We start from the raw sequence: 23,633 nt of genomic DNA on the forward strand, positions 1-23,633 counted from the left end.
GCCGGAAGTTCCGTGAAGTAGGCTCGGTGGCTGATCCGAGCTTCCGTGTTGGTCGCGCGCCTTCTTGTGGCTAAGATGGCGGCGGAGCATCCAGAACCTCCCAAAGGAGAATTGCAGTTGCCACCGCCGCCACCTCCAGGCCACTATGGCGCCTGGGCTGCCCAGGAGCTTCAGGCCAAATTGGCGGAAATAGGAGCTCCGATCCAGGGTGAGGCTCATGGGGCGGTCAAGGGAGGCTGCGTGGTCTTGTGGAGAAGAGGAGCCTGGTTACCCAGGAGACCCACGGGCGGGGGGCGGAGACAGGCCCCTGCGGCCCGACTTGGCCCAGCTGGTCTGTTGGGGTTGATACTGACCCCCGGATTCTGTGCTTCGTCCCACAGGGAGTCGCGAGGAGCTGGTTGAACGGCTGCAGACCTACACCCGCCAGGTGAGTGTTTGTTCAAGATAGGTCTAACTTTTTACTAGAGGGCTCTAAGACTCCACATGGATGGGTCTTTGTTTCTTTTACTTTTTTCGGTTTTTCGAGATAGTGTTTTTCTGGTAGCCCTGACTGTCCTAGAACTCACTCTGTAGACCAAGGTGGACTCGAACTAAAGAGATCATCTTGCCTTTTCCTCCGGAGTGCTCTGGGATTAAAAATACACTACTGGCTTGGTCTTCGTTTCTTATGTACTTCATCGCAGCAAGCCGGGGCTTGAACGCTTTGCCAGTTTTTGCCTTTGCTTTGTTGTAATCGATTCTACCCCGCTTGCTTCTCTCAGGTTTCAGCCCCAGTCTCTGGCAAACGGGCGTTGGTGAATTTTGTTAACTAAATGAATGGGAGAGGAGGTCGTGTAATGGAGTAGTTTCTCTTAGTCTGACATAGAGTTCCCTTTTCTTTTGTAGACTGGCATCGTGCTGAATCGACCAGTTTTAAGAGGAGAGGATGGGGACAAAGCCGCTCCGCCTCCTATGTCAGCCCAGGTAAGAGACTGTTTGTAGCCCCTTTCTGCTCAGGGTGGCCTTTCTCTCATGCATTGGCCTGGAGATACAGCTAGCAGATAGGATCATGAATTAAAGGGGGGGGGAGGGCTAATGAGACAAAATTGGGGCCTGTTCACTTTTTTTTTTTAAATCTATTTATGCTGGGTGGTGGTGGCGCACACCTTTAATCCCAGCACTCCAGAGGCAGAGGCAGGTGGATCTCTGAGTTCGAGGCCAGCCTGGTCTACAAGAACTAGTTCCAGGACAGGCTCCAAAGCTACAGAGAAACCCTGTCTCAAAAAAAGAAAAAAATCTATTTATTTATTATGTATACAGTATCCTCGGTATTCTGTCTGCATGTGTGCCTGCAGGCCAGAAGAGGGCACCAGATCTCATTACAGATGGTTGTGAGCCACCAGGTGGTTGCTGGGAACTGAACTCAGGACCTGAGGGCAGGCAGTGCTCTTAACCCCTGAGTCATCTCTCCAGCTCCCTGTTCACTTCTGACTTAGTGCCTGTATTGCTTCAGTCCCTAATGTCTGCTCTTCCAATCTGGATTTATTCAAGATTCAGCTTGAATACCTAGAATTCTTACTTGATTCTCTCCCAATTGGATGTAGTCATGTGCTTGTTATCAGGCCTAACTCCCAAATTATTCACTGAGACATTAAGGCAAATACTCTGATCTTATTATATACCTCTTGTATTTAGTAATTCATTGGCATTCTGTGCCCTGGCACTTTGGTTTCTATTTCTTAAAAAAAAAAAAAAAAAAAAAAAAAAAACATTTATAGCTGAGCGGTGATGGTGAATGCCTTTAATCCCAGCACTGGTGGAGCTCTGATTCCATCTTGGTCTACAGAGGGAGTTCCAGGACAGCCAGGGCTACACAGGGAAATCCTGTCTCGAAAAAAATTGTGTGTGTGAGTGTTGGGCACAATGTGCATGCAGTGTCAACAGGAAGCCATCATAGCGAGTGGCATCACTGTTGCTGGAGTGACAGAGGATTGTGAGCCATCATCTGGCTGCTGGGAATTGACCCCTATGATGCAAGAGCAGTTCTTCACTGCTGGTCTGTCTCTACAACCCTGGTTCCTATTTCTTTTAAGTCCCTTCATAATCTAATATTTGAGTATCTTCTTCTAAAGTAGTGGCTTTGACCTAGGGTCTATTGGTGTGTGTGTATTGTAAAGTTCCTATATGGATTTTAGAGGTGTCCTTGCATCTCCTTAAATTGAATGCAAAATGTATGTGCCTGTTATTTTTCAGAGGCACCAATAGCTTTGTTTGATCAATGCTCTAAAGTTAGCCTCTTCTCGGTTCTGCATCATTTGACTTTGAATGCCTAGCTCTTTTGCTAGATCTCCAGCAAATGCTCCTAAAATGAAGACATGCTTTCTAGTTCATAACTGTATTTCTCCCCCCCCCCCCAGCTGTCTGGGATTCCTATGCCACCACCACCTATGGGACTCCCCCCTCTACAGCCTCCTCCACCACCTCCACCACCTCCACCAGGCCTTGGCCTTGGCTTTCCTATGGCTCACCCACCAAATCTGGGGCCCCCGCCTCCTCTCCGAGTTGGTGAGCCTGTGGCATTATCGGAAGATGAACGGCTGAAGCTGGCACAGCAGCAGGCAGCTTTGCTGATGCAGCAAGAGGAACGTGCCAAACAGGTAGGACAGGTAGAAACTTGTACCTAGCATACAGTAGGTCCTTGATGTGGAAATGGAGCCTCTGAAAGCTAGACCCTGAGGCCATGCCTTTTAGAAAGGTATTGATTGAAGACTGGAACATAGGTACAAGGTGACAGAGAATCCTAGAAGCAAGAAATTTGGTAGATTGGCCTGGGCTGTATTATTGCTGGAATGAGGTTGTTTTCTTTTTAAGCAAGGAAATCATTCACTGAAGAAACATGAGCTCTTAGAGCAACAGAAGCCCTAACTTTCCACATCGTGGTCCGCCCATAGGATGCCGTTTAATATTACTTAGTGTACAAATCAAGATGCTTCATTCAAGTTTGCCTTGGAGGCTACCTCATTACCAACTAAGTTCCTGTATTTCCATTTTTATGTAGAGTCCAGGATTTAGCATTGTGCAACCCGCTTTTGTGTGGTGTATAAATTAAAAATGATTTTTTTTAAAATTTTTAGAGGGTTGTTATTAAAAAAAGAATCAATCTAAATCAAGTATGTAGCACAATTTCTGTGATAATGACACATATAATATTTATCTATTACAGAAAATATTTACAATTACTTTTTTGTTTTGTTTTTCAAGACAGTTGTCTGTGTAGCTCTGGCCGTCTTGGGTCTTGCTCTGTAGACCGGGCTGGCCTTGAACTCAGAGAGATATCTGCCTCTGCCTCCCGAGTTCTGGGATTAAAGATGTGCTCCATCAGTGCCAGGCTGATTACTGCTAGTCTTACGTGGCATCATTTGGGTACTTTGTGGAGAATGCTGGCATGTGTGGTCATTTGTATTGGATTTAGACTGTGATGAGTATAAGTTTGGGAATGATGTGAAGATGTTCTGCCCCATATCAAGTTTACCCAGTGGGTAATTCAGGAGTATTAGAAGGCAAGCATTAAATACAAATGTGGACACATGGATGACATACTAGTTTGTCTAGGTTGTGGCAGATTTTAAGGGATAACTAAAAGAAAATGACTCATGATTCTTTCTAAATAGTTTGAACTCTGGGGGAAGAAAATTCATTGATAAGTAGATGGTAGTGTTTACTCAAATAGTGAATTCTTGCCGGGCGGTGGTGGCACACGCCTTTAATCCCAGCACTTGGGAGGCAAAGGCAGGCGGATCTCTGTGAGTTCGAGACCAGTCTGGTCTACAAGAGCTAGTTCCAGGACAGGCTCCAAAACCACAGAGAAACCCTGTCTTGAAAAACCAAAAAAAAAAAAAAAAAAAAAAAAAATAGTGAATTCTCTTCTAGGAACCAGAAATTTCCTAGGGTTTTTCTCATTGGTTTCTAGGAATTTTGCATTGTGGTGAATAGTTGTAATTTAATAAGTTTTGTGCAAATGTAGGAGTGGAGGTTGTCAGCCCCTCGCGGCTTCCTGATTGCACTCCTGAAAGAACACATTGTCAGGAGCTGGTGCCAAATTCTTTCTCGCTGCGTCTTCACTCCCCTCTTATAGGCTGCTGTGTTAATGGAGCAGGAACGACAGCAGGAGATTGCCAAGATGGGCACTGCAGTCCCTCGGCCTCCTCAAGATATGGGTCAGCTGGGTGTTCGTACTCCTCTGGGACCTCGAGGTAAGTCCCTTGAATGGAAGGGAGGAGCACAGAAGGTAATTTTTAAAATACTTCTTTTATCTGGACATGCTGCCACATTTCTGTAATCCTACTGCTTGAGAGGTAACGGCAGAAGGGTACAGGTCATCCTAGGTAATATATCAATTTCAAAGATGGTCTTGGCTACTTGAAAACCTGTGTTTCTCTGTGTAGCCCTGGCTGTTCTGGAAATCACTCTGTAGATCTGGCTGACCTGCCTCTGCCTCCCAAAAGCTGGGATTAAAGGGATGCACCACCACTGTCCGACTTACATAATTAAAAATATATATATATTGAGGCTGGTGAGATGGCTCAGTAGTTAAGAGCACTGACTGCTCTTCCAGAGGACTCGGGTTCAATTCCCAGCACCCACATGAGTGATTATAACTCCAGTTATTGTCTGTTACTCCAGTTCCAGAGACTATGACACTGTTATACCAATGCATATAAAACGAAGTTAAATAGTTTAAAAGTTGGAAATTCTTTGCAGTTTATCATTTATATATATATATACACACACACACACATATATGTGTATTTAAAGATATATTTATATGTATGTTTTTATATGTTGATATATATTTTATTTAAATATATATATACTTGAAATATGTGTCTGTATTCAACACATACAGACTTTTTCTTGTCATTCCCTAATAGATGTATTTACATAGCATTTGTATTGTCGTGGGTATTAGAGATGATCTTAAAATATACAAAGTGTGGGCCGGGCGGTGGTGGCGCACGCCTTTAATCCCAGCACTTGGGAGGCAGAGGTAGGCGGATCTCTGTGAGTTCGAGACCAGCCTGGTCTACAAGAGCTAGTTCCAGGACAGGCTCCAAAACCACAGAGAAACCCTGTCTCGAAAAAATCCTATGTTTTCTACGAAGGACTTGAGCATTCTGATTCCAGTATTTGGGTGTGGTCCTAAAACAAAGTCCCTATGGATACCAAAGGACGAGTATATATATCAAATTTAAAAGATTACTGAGACTGAAGAGATGACTCAGTGGTTAAGAGCATTTGGTACTCTTGCAGAGGTCCCAGGTTCTGTTCCTAGTACCCATATGGTTAGGTTACAGTCATCTGTAACTCCACTTCCAAAGGATGCAGTGCCCTCTTCTGACCTCCTTGGGCACCAGGCACACATGTACATATATATGCATGCACACAAAAAACCCATACACATCAGTAAACATTACTTGCTGAGCTTGGTGATATATACCTTCCAGAGCCAGAGCCAGGCTCATCTCTGTGAGGTTGAGAGCAATATGGTTTACAAAGCAAGTTCTTTTTTTTTTTTTTTTTTTAAATATTTATTTATTATGTATACAATATTCTTTCTGCGTGTCTGCCTGAAGTCCAGAAGAGGGCACCAGACCTCATTACAGATGGTTGTGAGCCACCATGTGGTTGCTGGGAATTGAACTCAGGACCTTTGGAAGAGCAGGCAGTACTCTTAACCGCTGAGCCATCTCTCCAGCCCCTACAAAGCAAGTTCTAAACCAGCCTGAACTACATAGGGAGACCCTTGTCTCCAAAACAAAAACCAAACGATTAGAGTCAGCCATGATGGTGCCTATCTGTAACCTGTAATCCTATTGGTCAGAGGCCGAAGAAAGGATCATGAGCTTGAGCAACATAGAACCTATCTCCAAAACAAAAGGGCTGGAGAGATAGAGAGGATAGAGTTGTTTAGGGTACTTGTTACTCTTGCTGAGGACCCAGGTTCAGCTCTTAGCACCACATGCTGGCTCATAACTCAGCTACATTTTTAGGGGATCTGACCCTCTCTTTTGACCTTTTCAGGCACCAAGAGTGCATGTGTACATAAGTATGTGCAGAAGAAACAGTCCTTTTTTTGTGTGTGTGTGTGGTTTTTCGAGACGGGGTTTCTTTGTAGCTTTGGAGCCTATCCTGGAACTAGCTCTTGTAGACCAGGCTGGTCTTGAACTCTCAGAGATCTGTCTCCTGAGAGCTGGGATTAAAGTCATGTGCTACCAACGCCTGGTGAAACATTATTACATATAAAATAAATAAAAATTAGAAAACAAATGAAAGAACAAAGAGGTTGGAGAGATATTTCATTACTTAAGAGTGCCTGCTCGTCATGCAGAGGACCCGAGTTCTACCCGACCGCACGCTGGGTGACTTACAATCACTGGTAACTCCAGCTTGAGGGGATCGGACTTCCTGTTATGGCCTCTGGCTATAACCACACAAATGGAATGTAAGAGAAGAGAATAGAAATATAATCATTCAAAAGAAGAAAGAAAAACTTAAGTATAACAAGTGTATTCTAGGTCATAAGTTTTTACATACCAGGTGTATGTGCAGCCAGCCTGGGAAGCCTGCACCAGAACATGCCAGCACCCCACAAGTTCTCCTGTGTCCTTCATCACCTCGTGCCCTGTAGGACAGCTGCCACCAGGAGACTATTTTGACATTGGACTTTTTTCCTTCACACAGTAGCTGCTCCAGTAGGCCCTGTGGTTCCCACTCCCACTGTTTTGCCCATGGGGGCACCTGTTCCTCGCCCTCGCGGTCCCCCACCGCCCCCTGGAGATGAGAACAGAGAGGTGAGACTGCTGGCTTCTTTCTTTGGTCAGAAAGGTTGTAGTTTAGAGGGGTCTGCTTTAGGATCTAGGGGAGTTTGTGGTGTGGGGGTGGCTTAAATTCTTGGGCATAGGCAGGAACCACAGTTAGCTACAATGAACTTTACCGTTAAAGACTTGGGAGACATCTTGGGCAGAATCCTAAGGGATGCACAGCCTTATCTATTGTGTGTCACCACCCACCCAGTAGTCTTGCCAAGATAAGAGGTAGGAATAAGGGAGGCGGCTCTTCTGATTGTATTGTCTCTGGCAGATGGATGATCCCTCTGTGGGCCCCAAGATCCCCCAGGCTTTGGAGAAGATTCTGCAGCTGAAGGAAAGCCGTCAGGAAGAGATGAACTCTCAGCAGGGTGAGTAGTGTGTCCTAAAGCTGCAGCACAGGACTGGACCGCAGTGTTGTACTGAGGCCATGTCCTTCTTTTTCATCCCTGACAAGAGCACGGTTTAGAGAGCAGCTAACTCTCCAGTGACGAGAAAACTGGGTATGGTAGCACATGTATTATTGATCCCAGCACTTAGAGGTAGAGAGAGGAGGATCAGAAATGCACAGTCCTTCTTGTCTACATAGTAAGTTTGAGACCACCCTGTTTCAAAAAAAGAAAAGGAAAAGATGACTGTGAAGTTACTGTTAGGCGAGTTGATTGCTACATTCTTCTCGAGCAGAGGAAGAAGAAATGGAGACAGACACTCGCTCATCCCTGGGACAGTCAGCATCAGAGACTGAGGAGGACACCGTGTCCATATCCAAAAAGGAGGTATGTGATGAGCTCGTCCAGAAGGGTGATGCAGAGATGCAGTTTGGAAATGTGCTGATGTCATCTAAGCATCTCGCAGACCTTCATTTGTCACAGCGCCCTTGAGTTCTGAATACTGTTGCTGCCCAGCTGGAAAGGCTGTGGCTTTAGGCTGCACAGCAGCTTACCTTTTGAGAGGCAAAACTTTGGCTTCTGCCTGTTTGGGTGAAGACTCAGTGCTAAAGTAGTGAAGGCGGGCATAGGGTGCAGATTCTCTGACTGAGGTAGTTTTCCTGTCTTCATAGAAAAACCGGAAGCGTCGGAACCGAAAGAAGAAGAAAAAGCCCCAGCGAGTACGCGCAGCATCTTCAGAGAGCTCTGGGGACCGAGAGAAAGACTCAGCTCGGTCTCGAGGCTCTGACTCCCCTGCTGCTGATGTCGAGATTGAATATGTGACCGAAGAGCCTGAAATCTACGAGCCCAACTTCATCTTCTTCAAGAGGATTTTTGAGGCTTTCAAGGTACAAGGAGTGTGTGCTCTGAGTGGGCCACACTTGATGGGTATGGGATGCGGTGACATGAGACTGGGATCATTGCTTGCATACATCAAAATGGAGGTGTGTCAGGAGAATGAGGTTTTCAAATGCTCTGTCTCCTTAGCTCACTGATGATGTGAAGAAGGAAAAGGAAAAGGAGCCGGAGAAACTTGACAAAATGGAAAACTCTGCAGTTCCTAAGAAGAAGGGCTTTGAGGAGGAGCACAAGGACAGTGATGATGACAGCAGCGATGATGAACAGGTCAGGCCCCCTCACAGTTGCAGACGGATGCAGGGCACAGAAAGTTGAGGTGCTTCCCATAGGCATCATGGTAAAAGGCTTTTATGACTTAAGCATTGAAGTGGGCTGGACAGTTTGATTCCCACCTGAGGTCCACCTAAGAGGTTACTTTATTTTAGGAAAAGAAGCCAGAAGCTCCTAAGCTGTCCAAGAAGAAGCTGCGCCGAATGAATCGCTTTACTGTGGCAGAACTCAAGCAGGTTAGAGCCGAGATGACCCAGCCAGATCTGGAGGCTGGGAAATGGTGACGTGCACTCAGCCCTACCAAGCGTGCTTTAGAAGGCTTTCAGGGAGGTGCTTTTATGGATGCTTGGTATAGGTGTCTTGAGAAAGAGAAGACAGCTTTAGTCAAGAGGTGGGCTTTGTATTGCTTTGCTTTTCAGCTGGTGGCTCGGCCTGATGTTGTGGAGATGCACGATGTGACAGCACAGGACCCTAAGCTCTTGGTCCACCTCAAGGCTACCCGGAACTCTGTCCCTGTGCCACGCCACTGGTGTTTTAAGCGCAAGTACCTGCAAGGCAAGCGGGGCATTGAGAAGCCCCCTTTTGAGCTGCCAGACTTCATCAAACGCACAGGCATTCAGGAGATGCGAGAGGCCCTTCAGGAGAAGGTGAGGCCGGACTGGGGCACAAATCTTGAGTTCAGCCACCCTTACCCTTGGTATCAGCCTGCCTTAGAATTGGTCTAATTAACCTTTTCCAGATTAGAAGTCAGCACTATAAGTAGACTTGAGTTTGAACTTAGAGCATCACTCCTTTGCTAGTTTTAGGTTCCTGGTTCTGAATAGCAGCTTTCTTCCTCTCTTTTCTTCCTGCCTGCCTTCACTTAGGTCAGCTTGCTGTTTTCTGATGCATCTTTAGCTAGAGGTGTAAATGATGCTTGGCTTAGTTGGGTTACTATTGCTGTGATAAAACATCATGACCAAAGGCAACGTGGAGAGGAAAGGGTTATTTCATTCACAGTTGTGTTGTGATAGTGGATTATCAAAAGCAGCGAGGGCAGGAACCTGGAGGCAGGAGCTGATGCAGAAACCATGGCGGGGAGCTGCTTACTGGCCTGCTTCACATGACTTGCTCAGCATTCTTTGTTTTGGGGGGGTGGTTTTCGAGACAGGGTTTCTCTATGTAACAGTCTTAGCTGTCTTGGAACTAGCTTTTGTAGACCAGGTTGGCCTCGAACTCACAGCTCTGCCTCCCAAGTGCTATGATTAAAGGTGCATTGCCATCACCACCTTGCTCAGTTTGCTTTCTTATAACACCCAGGACCACCAGCTCATGCATAGGCCCTCCCCCATCAATCACTAATTAAGAAAATGTCCTACAACAGCAATTGGCCCCCTTGTTGGGGTGGAGGGTGTCAAACGACCCTTTCACAGGGTCACCTAAGACCATCAGAAAACACAGATATTTACATTACAAGTCATAACAGTAACAAAATTACAGTAACAAAGTAACAATGAAACTAATTCTATGGTTGGGGTCAGGACAACATGAGGAATTGTATTAAAGGGTCACAGTGTTAGGAAAGTTGAGAACCCCTGCCCTATAGGCTTCTGTTCAGCCAGATCATATGGAGGCATTTTCTTAATTGAGGGTCCCTCCTCTCAGATGACTCTAGCTTGTGTCAAGTTGACATAAAACTGCCTAGCACAATGCTTGTGTAAATTTTTAAGTTTAAATATTTTAAGTAAATATGTTGAGCACTAGTTGTCTGTGAAAACTTTACATGAAAACTGTCTTCCATTTAGTCATCTAGTTCTCACTCTCTTTTAGTTTTAGGTTTATTTGCTTTTTATATGTTGTGCTTTGCTTGCATGCATGTATGTACTGGGTTTATACCCAGTGCCTGTGGAGATTAGAGGATGTCATATACCTTTGGAACTAGAGTTGGGACTTACTGTAAGCCACCATATAGGTGCTGGGAACTGAAGTTATGGCCTCTGCGAAAGCACTAGTGCTTTTAAACCAGTGAGCCAACTCTCCAGCCTTGGTCCCGTTCTCTTGGTCACACATTCAAGCAGTAGGGACTGCCGAAACGCTGAGATTGCTTGCATAGAGTGGGTCAGTTTTGTTCAGCAGACTGCACCATTTGAATTTCAGGTGCTGCTGTTGTGCTCAGGGGCTTCTTGAAGCTAAGCTGATAAATGAGGTTCCATTGAATTGGAGCCAGAGTGTCTAATAAAGAATTGACTAGGGCTGGAGAGATGGCTCAGTGGTTAAGAGCATTGCCTGCTCTTCCAAAGGTCCTGAGTTCAATTCCCGGCAACCACATGGTGGCTCACAACCATCTGTAATGAGGTCTGGCCTGCAGACATACACACAGACAGAATATTGTATACATAATAAATAAATAAATATATTAAAAAAAAAGAATTGACTAATACTAAGAATTCATCTCTTCTGATACTTTTTACAGGAAGAACAAAAGACCATGAAGTCAAAAATGAGAGAGAAAGTTCGGCCCAAGATGGGGAAGATAGATATTGACTACCAAAAACTGCATGATGCCTTCTTCAAGTGGCAGACCAAGCCAAAGCTCACTATCCATGGGGACCTATATTATGAGGTTCGGGAAGGGGGCTGGGAGGTACAGGGCTGAATCTAATGTTGACTTTGGTTAAAGTCCATTTCAAAGCTAGTACAGTGATCCTTAGCCTTAAAATTTCCCATTGCTGGCCCTGGGTAAGACAGCATGTGGGTTTTTTTTTTTTTTTCTCCCTCAAACAAGTCCTCTTTTCAGAAGAGAGTTATAGACCAGGTATTTGAACTGATGTTTTTGTGGGTGGTTTAGGGACAACATGCCAAGTGGCAGGTGTTATACAGAAACATTTTGTGTTTTAAATGGGAGAAAGTTTTGTTCTTACCCCCAATTTTTGAAATGTTAATCACCATGGCATGAAAAGGTGATTGAGATAGAAGGATGCTGACAGCCATCCTGTCCAGGGGCCTCGTTTCACAAGTGAGAAAGCAGGTGCTGCATTTGGCCTTACTCTGACAGTGCATTCGTAGCAGAAGGAGTCTGGCCTTCTTCCTTTTCCTCTTCTGCCCAAAATCTAAGTGGGAGCCCAGCAGTCCTCATGAGACTTTGTATCTGATGGGGATTAGGTCTTCTTGTCTGTTCTCATATCCCCATGCCACTGAGATCTTAGGATGTGTCTGGAATCCCCAATAGAGCAGGCTGTGCTTTTTCCACAGGGGAAGGAGTTTGAGACACGGCTGAAGGAGAAGAAGCCTGGGGACCTATCTGATGAACTAAGGATTTCCTTAGGGATGCCAGTAGGACCCGTAAGTGTTGACTATGTGGCTGGGGAAAACAGAGAGAGGATGAGAATAGGAGCAGAAGGGAAAGATGGGTAGGGGAAGATGGGTCATATCCTGTTCTGCTTTTCCTACAGAATGCCCACAAAGTCCCTCCCCCATGGCTGATTGCCATGCAGCGATATGGGCCACCCCCATCCTACCCGAACCTGAAAATTCCTGGGCTGAATTCACCTATTCCTGAGGTGAGCAGAGAGCTTGTTTTCCGTCTTGGCTGCCTGTTTTTTTGTTTTTATTTTTTCTTCTTATCTGTGTGTGTGTGTGTGTGTGTGTGTGTGTGTGTGTGTGTGTTATATACACAGGAGTGTGTATATGTTATTCACGAATGTGTGGACAAAACAGAATATGGAGTGATGAATGGTCTCTCTCGATGGTTCTCAGTGTTATTGCTTTGAGACAGGATCTATCTTGAACCAGAAGCTGTTTTAGCTAGGTTGGCTGGCCAGTAGGCTCTTGGGATCCACCTGTCTTCACCCCCTAATGCTGGCTTATTATAGGTGTGAGCAGCCCTGTGTAGCTGAATATTTGATTCAGGTCCTTACTTTTACAGAAGAAAAGCCCTCCTTTACCCACTGAGTTAACATCCTTTTTTAAAAAGTAGTAGCTTTTACTTATTTACTTTTTTATGTTTATTGTTTTACCTACATCTGTGTGTATGCCTGATGTCTTCAGAGGCCAGGGAAGGGTGTCAGATTCTCTGTGACTGGAGTTACAGACAGTGGTGAGCTGCCATGTAGGTGCTGAGAACTGGACCCAGGTTTGCTGATGGAGAAGTTACTTTCATTTAATAAAGAAACTGCCTTGGCCCATTTATAGGCCAGCCCTTAGGTGGGTGGAGTAAACAGAGAGAATGCTGGGAGAAAGAAGCCGAGTGAGGAGTCGCCATGATTCTCCCACTCCAGACAGACGCAGGTTAAGATCTTTCCTGGTAAGCCAGCTCATGGTACTACACAGATTATTAGAAATGGGTTAGATCAATATGTAAGAGCTAGCCAATAAGAGGCTGGAACTAATGGGCCAGACAGTGTTTAAAAGAATACAGTTTCCGTGTAATTATTTCGGGTAAAGCTAGCCGGGTGGCGGCGGAGACGCAGCCCTGCCGCTCTTATTACAACAGTTTGCTGCAAAAACAAGTGCTCTTAACCACTGAGCCATCTCTCCAGCCCCAATAGTTTTTATTATTTTTATTTGTTTCCTTGTTTTTTGAGACAGGGTTTCTCTGTGTAGCAGTCTTGTCTATTATGGACTTGCTCTGTAGTCCAGTCTGGCCTGGAACTCACAGAGATCCACCAGCCTCTGCCTCCCAAGTGCTGGAATTAAAGGTGAGCACCACCTTCCATGGTTTTGTTTTGTTTGTTTTTTTTTAAATGTCTTCTAATGTTTAACTATGTTTTGCCATCCTATTTTCCCAGAGTGAGCTTCGTGTCCTGGAGTGTTAACTTTTTTTAGCCTTTTCTAGAGTTTAGGAGAAACTCATTCATGTTCCCTCCTCTGCAGAGCTGTTCCTTTGGATACCATGCTGGTGGATGGGGCAAACCTCCAGTAGATGAGACTGGGAAGCCACTTTATGGGGATGTGTTTGGAACCAATGCTGCTGAGTTTCAGGTATGGGGAGGCTGCTGAGTTTGATTTTACTCAGTGCTTAAGAGGTTAGGAATAGTTGGTCTGTAACTTCATTATCAGGGAGTTGGGGCATGTGTTTTCTTTTTTTTTTTTTTTTTTTTTTTGGTTTTTTGAGACAGGGTTTCTCTGTGGTTTTTGGAGCCTGTCCTGAAACTAACTCTTGTAGACCAGGCTGGTCTCGAACTCACCTGCCTCTGCCTCCCGAGGGGGCATGTGTTTTCTTGATTGGTCATGCAGCTTTCCTTTAGGGGATTTATGTGCTTACTCGTCCATCTTTCGGTGGGCAGTAGGCACACAGTAAGTACTTGTTGAATGAATGAGGAATCTCTTTCAGACCAAAACTGAAGAAGAAGAGATTGATCGGACCCCTTGGGGAGAACTAGAACCGTCTGATGAAGAATCCTCAGAAGAAGAGGAAGAGGAAGAAAGTGATGAAGACAAGCCAGATGAGACTGGCTTTGTCACACCTGCAGACAGGTAGGAAGTGGAGCCTGGCTCCTCCAGAGCAGTCTGTTTATCCCTAGAGGCTGCTGCTTTACAACGGAGCTTTTATCTCTCTCCCCCTCATAGTGGCCTCATCACTCCTGGGGGATTCTCATCAGTGCCAGCTGGAATGGAGACCCCTGAACTCATTGAGCTGAGGAAGAAGAAGATTGAGGAGGCAATGGATGGGTGAGAGAAGTTGTCGGGCAGTAATTGTGGGGGAGGACTTTTTAGTTGGTCTTCTAGGTTGGTTGGCTGACTTTTTAATTCCATTTTTCTTTATTTCTTTTCTTAGCAATTTTTTTATTGTTTTTATTGAGCTATATTTTTTTTTCTGCTCCCCTCCCCCCCACCCTCTCTCCTGATTCCGATGCTCCCAATTTACTCAGGAGATCTTGTCTTTCTACTTCCCATGTAGATTAGATTCATGTATGTCTTTTTTTTTTCCTTTCTTTCTTTTCTGAGGCAGGGTTTCTCTGTGTAGTCTTGACTGTCCTGGAACTCACTCTGTAGACCAGGCTGGCTTCGAACTCAAAGAAATTTGCCTGCCTCTGCCTCCTGAGTTCTGGGATTAAAGGTGTGCGCCACCACTGCCTGGATCTTTTAACAATTATTAAACACCAACTTTGCACCAGTGGGAAGTCAGCAGGGTAGATAGTTGAGGTAGAGAAATGATCATAATAAAGTAATTTCAGGTCTGAATAGCATTGGTGAAGCCGATGAAACTGGGCAGTGGGTTTGAGAAGAATGTTGAATGATGGAAAGGCCCTTGGAAGGCCTCATTGGAAAGGTAGTATTTGATTTAAATATTGGGAAAGAATCAGCTAGCAGTGGTCTGCAGTCAGCAGAGATAGAAGTACAAGCCATGAGGGAGGTTTTGCATTGTCATGGATTGTACAGCTCTGTTTTTGCTATGTAGACACATAGGATTGACCCATTCTGGTTTGCTTTCTATTGCTGTGATAAACATGACCAAAAGAAATTTGGGGACAAAAGGATTTATTTGGTGAACAGGTTACATGCAGTCTGTTAAGAAGGGAAGTCAGGGAAGGAACTCAAGGCAGGAACTGAAGCAGAGGCCATGGAGGATTGCTGCTTCATAGCTTGCTCAGTCTGCTTTCTTATACAGCCTAGGCCCTTCTGCCCAGGAGTAGCACAGCCCACAGTGGACTGGGTCCATGAAATTGCTTCCTTGTCATGATTTGTATATCTGCACATGTGTGTAAGTGCACATGTGTACACCTGTGTAAGTGTTGCTTGCTGTCAGGTAAAGGTGTCTTCAGTTGTCCTCAGTCCCCCCCACCCCCCTCTGGACAGGGTTTCTCTGTGTAGCCTTGACTGTTCTGGAACTTGTTTTATAGACCAGGCTGGCCTCAAACTCACAGAGATCCACCTGCCTCTGCCTCCTGAGTGGTGGGATTAAAGGCGTGCCCACCAGCATCTGGCCACACAAGAATCTTCATCTATTGCTCTCCCCCTTATTTTTTTTTAATATTTATTTATTTATCATGTATACAATATTCTGTCTACCCGTCCCCCTTATTTTTTGAGACAGGATTTCTCACAGACCCTGTGACTTGCTGTTGTCTCCATTGCCCCTACACTGGATTTAGAGACACAATTTGTTTTCAGATCCAAACTCAGGTCCCTGTGCTTGAATAGCAAGCACATTACCTATTGACCCATTTCCCCAGGCCCTGTAATGACACTTTGTGTATTTGCTTGCTAATTATTTTTTATTTTTATTTTATTGGTGTTTTGCATCTATATATATGTGTGTGTGTGAGGGTGTTGGGGATTCTGGAGTTACAGACAGTTGTGAACTGCCATGTGAGTGCTGGGAATTGAACCTGGGTCCTCTGGAAGAGCAGTCAGTGCTTGTAACCACTGAGTCATCTCTTCAGTCCCATTTGCTTGCTAATTATAACATTTATTGGATTTTTTTTTTGTTTTTTTTTTTTTGTTTTTTTTTTTGTTTTTTTTTTTTTTGAGATGATTTCAAGTAGCCTAGCCTAGGCTGATCTTGAATTCTTTCTTCCTTTCTCCGCCCACCTCCTAAGGGCTGGGGTTATGGGTGTGCGCTACTACTCGTAGCTTTCCGGGCTGACTTTGATTGCTGTTGTCCTCTCTGTGAGTGGAAACTTCTCTTTTTTTTTTTTTTTTGTTTTTTGAGACAGGGTTTCTCTGTGGTTTTGAAATCTGTCTTGGAACTAGCTCTTGTAGACCAGGCTGGTCTCGAACTCACAGAGATCCGCCTGTCTCTGCCTCCCGTGTGCTGGGATTAAAGGCTAAAGGCATGCGCCACCACCGCCCAGCTCTTTCTTTTTTCTAAGATGGGATCTTACTTTGTTGCCCTGGCTGATCTGTGTCTGTATATAGACCAGGCTTCCTTTGGATTCACAGAGATCTGCCTTCCTCTTCTTCCTTTAGTGCTGGGGTGAAAGCCATGTGGCTTTTTTGGGGGTGGGGTGGGGAGATGGGGTCTCTGTGTCACCACAGCTGGCCTTGAACTCATGGCCTTCTCCTGTCTCAGCTTCCCCAGTCCTGGGATTAAATATAGGTGTGCAGTACCATGCCTTGCTATATGTCTAATAGTTTCTGGCTGGCTGCTTAGCTTTGTGAAATTTACTTGACTGAGCCCAGGGTATTTTATATTCCTACATATCTTCAACTTTGATCAGTATATAGTTTTGTTTTGTTTTTTTCCCAAGACAGGGTTTCTCTGTAGTTTTGGAGGCTGTCCTGGAATTAGTTCTTGTAGACCAGGCTGGCCTCGAACTCAGAGAGATCCACCTGCCTCTGCCTGACTGCTATCCTTTTTTTTTTTTTTTTGGTTTTTCGAGACAGGGTTTCTCTGTAGCTTTGGAGCCTGTCCTGGAACTAGCTCTTGTAGACCAGGCTGGTCTCGAACTCCCAGAGATCTGCCTGCCTCTGCCTCCCGAGTGCTGGGATTAAAGGCATGCGCCACTACCGCCCGGCTTGCTGTCCTTTCTTAAAAACAATTATTGTGTGTACATGCATGGTGAGTTTGTGTGGGCATAAGTGTGTATGTGCTATTGTGCCGCAGCAAGCTCATAATGGTCACAGCTTGGGGGAATTGGTTTTCTCCTTTCTCCTTTCTATGGGTTCCTATAAAGGTCAGTTTGACTTGCTGGCTGAGCTGTTTCACTGGCTCTAAAGTTCTCTATGAAACTTAGCCTCTTTGACCACTAACCTTTCCTTACATGGAAGTCCTGGTTCTGCTCTCCTAATTTGACTCAGAAGATCCCTTAGTGTCTGTAGCCCTTACAGATTCTGTCCTGTAGGATCAGCACTGACCCACACCACATCCCTAACCTAAAGTTCTACAGATACTTCAGCTGCAGTCATCGTGGAATTCTCCAAGAATCTAAATGCTACCTATGTTTCTTTGACTCCAGAGACCCTTTGTCCCTTACTGGGTTTACTTTCTTGTCCTTTACAGCAGTGAGACACCTCAACTGTTCACTGTACTGCCAGAGAAGAGAACAGCCACTGTTGGGGGAGCCATGATGGGGTCAACCCACATCTATGACATGTCCACGGTCATGAGTCGGAAGGGCCCAGCCCCTGAACTGCAAGGTGTGGAAGTAGCGCTGGCCCCTGAGGAGTTGGAGCTGGACCCCATGGCCATGACCCAGAAGTATGAGGAACATGTGCGGGAGCAGCAGGCACAAGTGGAGAAGGAAGACTTCAGTGACATGGTGGCTGAGCATGCTGCTAAACAGAAGGTGGGTGCAACCCGGGACCCTTGGGGGACAGCCTAGGAGGAGAGTCTGTCTGCTCTGGTGGAGCTGTGTGCTTCAGTGCTGAGAGGGAAGGTGGACCCAGTGCCTGAAGCTCTTAGAGATCTCCCATTGGTTGCCATCTCTTAATGACGTGATGCTGGGGCTCAGGAAGCAGAAGAAAGTGATGTAAATCTGAGAGATTGTGGTTTTCAGTGCTTTTTTTTCAATTTTTATGTCTATGACCTGTCTTAGGATTGGTTAACCTGTTGTAACCTGTCTCTCTCTTTCTCCTACAGCAAAAGAAACGGAAAGCTCAGCCACAGGACAGTCGTGGGGGCAGCAAGAAATACAAGGAATTCAAATTTTAGGTCCCCCTCACATAGCTGGCCTTCCTTTAGGCCCTTTGTATGTCTGGGCTTTATATGTGGGTCCCCAAAGCCAACTCTGTACTTCCCTAGGCTTGTCATTTCATGTTCTTATTTTAGACTTGTTTTGTAAATAAAGCAGTTTCCCAAGGATGGATGAATACATGACACTCTTGAATCTCTCTCCTTCTTAGCTTCTGCAGAAGCATATACTTCTTGCCTATAATCACAGACTACCCCATAGGACTATGGGATCGTAGGTTGCTGTGCTGAAATTGTGGATAATTTATTATCCCTTACCCCTCTGTCTGAAGGCTCTGAAGGAAGTACCTTTAGGTCTGGTCTGACCTTATTGCTTTGTCCCTGGGGAATAAAAATAGCCAGCTTAGCACCCAGGCTAGGCTGGGAAGTAACTGTAGGCTAGGGAAGTAGGCCAGGTCAGGCCTTCCTCGTTGACCTTGTGGCAGAAAGGCCTACTTCTTAGTTATTGGAGAACATCTACGTTTCAAAATCTAAATTGTTCCAGCGTCCCTGCTAACCCTTGGATTCACTAGTTACATGTGTATGTTTGAAGGGCTTGTTTTTCCCTGGCGCCCTTGAGTTCTGAGACTGGGTTGGAGCATGGAATCCCATGACATTTGCTCAAGTACTGGGGAGAAGTGAGGTGTGGGTGTAGGAAGGTGCAAGTGCAGTGGGGGTGGGGTATGGCAGCTGATCAGGCCTTGAGAGAAATAGAATTTTTGAAATTGAGAAAGCACTGAGGCACTCTGGGACTTTGAAATGAAGGCTGGGGTGGAGGGGGGGGATGAGGGCGCTGTACCAAGAAGAAAGGCTGTTAGATATGGCCAACCTTAGCTAGATGGGCTCCTGCCTACCCTCATGAGCAAACTTCCTAGCTCAGGTGCCCGAGGTGGTGACCAGTCGCTGGATCTCCACTTACAGCTCCTTTTACAGGAGTGGGCGAAGTATCCAGTAGCCCACAGAAGGGGTCGCCACAGCAGGTTATCCGATTCTCACGCAACGCGTGACCCGCTGAGCGTTGGCCTCCGCTACGTGCTCGGCAGATCCCAGGGGCTGAGCGCGCTCCCGTGCAGCCCTCTCCGGTCCGAGACCGCGCCCCGGAAAACCCGGGTTTCCGCTGGCGGGGTAGCGGCCGCCGGAGGGGGAGGGGGAGCGCGGAGCAGGCGCTCCAAGGCCTGAGAGCAGCGCAGTGAGAACGCTTCGACTGTAGCCCCCTCCCCAGAGGCCGCGGGGCCGTGCTCGGCTGGCCCCGCCCCTTGGCGCCCGGCTGGGTGGGACCGCGGCTCTCCGCCCCCTTTCGGACACGCCCACCCAGTGTCTGGGCCGCGCGGGCCGCAACAGGCGGCGGCGGGCGAGCGCGAGGACCGCGCGCAGCGAAGGCCCGCGCGTGCGTGCAGATTCGCTGGCGGCTCACGCTCCGCCGGGCGGTCTGAGTCGCGCTGAGCCCCCACTGCCGCCACCGCGGGGGGAAGCCTGCGAGCCGCTCGGCGTGGCCTCTGTCTGCGTAAGCCCTGCGCCCCCTCGACCCCTGGCCAGGCCATGGCGGAACGCGGAGGGGCGGGCGGTGGTCCCGGTGGCGCCGGGGGCGGCAGCGGCCAGCGGGGCTCTGGAGTCGCCCAGTCTCCCCAGCAGCAGCCACCGCAGCAGCAGCCCCTGCCGCAACAGCCAACGCCCCCCAAGCTGGCCCAGGCCACCTCGTCCTCTTCGTCCACCTCTGCTGCGGCCGCCTCTTCTTCGTCCTCCTCCACCTCCACCTCCATGGCCGTCGCGGTGGCCTCGGGCTCTGCGCCTCCCGGCGGTCCAGGACCAGGCCGCACCCCCGCCCCGGTGCAGATGAATTTGTATGCCACCTGGGAGGTGGACCGGAGCTCGTCCAGCTGTGTGCCCAGGTGAGCAACGGGCGGGTGGGACTAGGTGTGCGCTTAGGGGACCGCCAGGTTGGCTCTGTGACAGGCCCCACCTCCCCATTTCTCCCTGTTGGGTTGGGGGACGTCCGCCACCCTAAGCTCGTCCCGCATCGGGTGGGAGGGAGGGAGGGAGGGAGGGAGGTGGTGTGTGTGTGTGTGTGTGTGTGTGTGTGTGTGGCGGCGGGGGTGCTGACTTCGCCTGGGCCTTCCAAGATTGTTGTGTGGGCCTGCCTTCTCCCAGCAGCCACACCTTCTGCCTTGGCTAGGACCACCCTTTTGGCCTCCTGGACCCAGCCTTTCTTGGGTCTGACCGAATAAAACGGCCTTCCTTACGGATCAGTAAGTCACTCTTCTTCCTGCCTCTCTGGCACTCGTGGGCTGTACATATGTTACACAGATGTGGTAGAGATTGGTATTTTCCAATATATTCAGCATATGCCAAATTCAGTTGTTACCTGTTGCAGGTCAAGCTGGTTTAATGACACTTGGGGGTTCAGTACGCACGTTCATCTGGGCTTCACGTTACACACATTCTATGGGTACTTTGTGCCCTTAGTTTTGGGCATCAATTGAATGTGTTCTCAAATGCAAGTTTTCATTTCCTCCTCCCCTAGATACTGGTCTTAGGGTTCCCCAGTTCCTCAGGGATCTATAAAATGACTGCCTTGTTCCTAAATTCAATCTATTTTTCTGTTGTTGGAACCATCTGGGAACTTGCATCAAACGATATACTTGGAGATGTTTTCTGTTTCCTTATGGCAAAGCAGTTCTTCAGTAACTCTTTGGGGACAGTCTGTTGGAACTGGTCCTGTGATAAGACAGCCTGCAGGGTTGGTTTTGCCCAATAAGCTCAAAGAGATGCCTGGAGGTGTTCTTTTTGTGCTTCTCGGGTTCTAGCCTCACTGTTAGCCCAACAGGGCAGGTGGATGTGTGTGTAAGTTAGAGATTGGGAGCATTGTGGGGTTCCACCCTCAACTCTCTTACTATTTCCTTATCTCCCTTTATTTTGAACAACATTACACCAATATATAGGGCATGAAAAGTGATGACTAGCACATCTTTTCATGTCATTTAGTGAAAAATATAGAGCTCTATCCCTCCTGTTAAAACTCTGAGTGTGTCCCTTCCTGAACCACATTCTGGCTTCCCCTACAAAAGTGAACACTCTTCTGGATTGTGTTCCTCTACTCTGTCTGTCTCTCTTAATTATAACTTTATTAATATGAGTCTGTAAGATATATATATATATACACACACACACACACAATATCTACTTGCCTTGGTTGGTCTGGAACTCACAGAGATCTGCCTATATTTTGCTTCTCTAGTGCTGGGATTAAAGGAATGCACCTTCTTCCTGGGTTCAACGTTTTTGGAGCTTGTAATGAATGTCTCATACTGTATGTATTCTGTCACTTTTAACTCAGGCTTGTGCAAGTTATCAATATTGTTTGGTAGCTCTTAAGTTTTTAGTACTTTCCTTAATGGATAATGTTTGGTTATATGAATTACTATTTGATTCTGATGAATATTTAGGTTGCTTCCTGCTAACATGGGAAGTAGAATGCGTATATGTGTAGTATGGATTTGCCCAGGATTTGTGCTCCTAGGCAGAAGTTTCCTTAGAGTATATGTGTATGTAGGACTGGAATTGCTGCCAGTGTGGGTCTGAAGCTCGAGATGATGGTAGATTGCCATTTCCACCCTACACTCGGCCATTCGTGTTCTCATTCGCTGCTCTAATTTATATTGTCCGCTTTCTCGGTTCTTTCTTTAAGGAAATTGGGAACCATAGTAATTTACTTTGGCCAGAGCCCTAGCATGACACCAAATTCAAGTGAGATCTTGTTGTGGAATGGTACAGTATGCCTTTTGGCTGGGCAGGGCTCTCTCCTGTGTGGGCCTTTCTCTTGCTGAAGTGTGCTGCTCCTCCAAGTCACTGCATCAGTGTCCTCTGCTCCATCCTACAGGGTCTGCTGTTAAAACACATGTTCTCCTTTGTATCTGGGAGTGTTTGAATAGTGACCTTTGGGTGGTTGCCTTTTCTGGCATGTTAGATTTAAAAAACATGAATTGATGGGCAGAAGCTGTCACAAAGGGAAACAAAGAGAAGAATCACTGATGTTGAGTTTTGGTTTGACCGTTAAGAGCTCTTGGTTACTAAAAGGCCTGCATAATAAATTACTGTCCTAAGATACAGGGTAGGCATTCTGTATGTGGATGCGTATAGTTATGTCTTGTTTACTGTCCAGTCCTGGCCTATCATCTGCCCTTCTATGACTGTTTTTTTAGCAATTATCCTTGTGCCTCCCAGCACCTTGTGAAACACTTGTACTTCTTGGAGCATGCTGCATGTCTTCAGGATAGAAAACTCCCTGTGGGGGGAAACCGGCCGTTATTGGCCCTTCTAAGTATTGAGTCATTTGGTGAATTGTTGTTTCCTTGTTCATGTTACTTAAAATATACTGACAGCATGAAACTGTATAGAACCTGGAACTAACGTTCTTCTCTCATGTAACTCCAGCGCAACACAAACCTGTGAGCAATAGGCAGCTAAGCCATGCAAATCTGAGGTTAGGTGTGCATAGGAACATGTGGGAACTAGGCATACTGGCATATGCCTAGAGCACTTGGGAGTTTGAGGCAGCGTGATTAATGACTTAAGGACAGCCAGAGTTTCATAGTTTCAGGCCAGCCAGGAAGATATAACAAGATTTAGTTGAGCCAGTCTGTGATGGCACACGCCTTTAGTCCCAGCACTTGGGAGGCAGAGACAGGTAGATCTCTATGAGTTTGAGGTCAGCCTGCTCTACAAGAGCTAGTTCCAGGACAGGCTCCAAAGCTATAGAGAAACTAACTGTGTCTCGAAAACAAACAAACAAACAAACAAAAACAAAGACTTACTGAAAGCAAAACTGAAAAGCAATCAGCACTATAGGAGTGGGTATGTCACCTAGTACAGAAAAGAGTGTAACAGTGGGAAGGTAATGCTGCTATCCTTGATACTTTTAAAAATTTTGCTTGTTTTTGAAAAAATAATTTCCTTTATTGGATGTTTAAATAAAGGTAAGCATTATAGATGCTTTTAAGGTACATGTCTGCTCATTTTTATTGTTTACTAAATTCTCAGGATTGATAGTATTATTTTTAAAATTTTCAATAGCATGCTCACAGTTGGCTTTAAAAAGGCTTAATTGGCCAGGCTGTGGTGGTGCATGCCTTTAGTTCCAGCACTCGGAAGGCAGAGGCAGGAGAATCTCTATGAGTTCCAGACTAGCCTGGTCTAGAGAGTGAGATTCAGGACAGCCAGGGCTACACAGAGAAACCCAGTCTCAAAAAAACCTGAAAAACAAAACAACACAAAAAAATATCAAAACAAAAAGGCTTGCTTTGTTGTTTTTATCAGCATGTAAAATAGCAACAACAACAAAAAACAACATTAACATGTCCATGACTCAAGCAGTTATAGAAAGATAAACTATATAAAGGAAAGGTCCTGATCCCATCTGTTCTCACCTTTCCAAAATAGCCACCATGAAATATGATTATCTTTGGACAAAAACTCATCAAAACTGTTATATGACTAGGCAGCTCTGCTCTTGTTCATTATGAAATTCATAGCTTTAAGAGCTGGGGCTGCTCCCCTCCCCTACGGAATCATCCTCTACTGTGGCTGGGTATGGCAAGGAGATGTGTGGGGTGTAATGGGGAGAGGAGGGGAGTGTATAGCATG

General features: G+C 46.3%; 2 protein-coding genes across 5 annotated transcripts in view; both read left to right on the forward strand.

Annotated features, from left to right (window-relative positions):
• On the forward strand, positions 1 to 18,142 carry Sf3b2 (splicing factor 3b subunit 2). The gene is made up of 20 exons (XM_057779691.1): positions 1 to 208; positions 381 to 427; positions 886 to 963; positions 2,397 to 2,636; positions 4,115 to 4,232; positions 6,721 to 6,830; positions 7,120 to 7,216; positions 7,530 to 7,621; positions 7,906 to 8,121; positions 8,261 to 8,398; positions 8,557 to 8,637; positions 8,821 to 9,048; positions 10,854 to 11,003; positions 11,633 to 11,722; positions 11,833 to 11,940; positions 13,253 to 13,360; positions 13,713 to 13,855; positions 13,949 to 14,050; positions 17,325 to 17,610; positions 17,904 to 18,142. The coding sequence occupies exons 1-20, from the start codon at positions 76 to 78 to the stop codon at positions 17,973 to 17,975; spliced, it is 2,637 nt and encodes an 878-aa protein (XP_057635674.1). The 5' UTR covers positions 1 to 75; the 3' UTR covers positions 17,976 to 18,142.
• Positions 18,143 to 19,327: 1,185 nt separating this feature from the next.
• Pacs1 (phosphofurin acidic cluster sorting protein 1) overlaps positions 19,328 to 23,633 on the forward strand; it is a 118,717-nt gene continuing 114,411 nt past the window's right edge. For all 4 annotated transcript variants that reach the window (XM_057778337.1, XM_057778338.1, XM_057778339.1 and 1 more), the window contains exon 1: positions 19,328 to 19,882. In XM_057778337.1, the coding sequence (XP_057634320.1) occupies positions 19,533 to 19,882 (350 nt within the window). In that variant the 5' untranslated portion in view covers positions 19,328 to 19,532. The remainder of the gene's footprint in view (positions 19,883 to 23,633) is intronic.

The sequence above is a fragment of the Chionomys nivalis genome, chromosome 8 (genome assembly GCF_950005125.1).
Source record: "Chionomys nivalis chromosome 8, mChiNiv1.1, whole genome shotgun sequence".
Classification (NCBI taxonomy): Eukaryota; Metazoa; Chordata; class Mammalia; order Rodentia; family Cricetidae; genus Chionomys; species Chionomys nivalis.

Excerpts from the sequence above, each read along its gene's own strand:
- Sf3b2 (XM_057779691.1), top strand. The coding sequence starts at position 76 with ATGGCGGCGGAGCATCCAGAACCTCCCAAAGGAGAATTGCAGTTGCCA. Across the intron at positions 964-2,396 it reads CGCCTCCTATGTCAGCCCAG|CTGTCTGGGATTCCTATGCC; the intron begins GTAAGAGACTGT and ends CCCCCCCCCCAG. Across the intron at positions 7,622-7,905 it reads TGTCCATATCCAAAAAGGAG|AAAAACCGGAAGCGTCGGAA; the intron begins GTATGTGATGAG and ends CTGTCTTCATAG.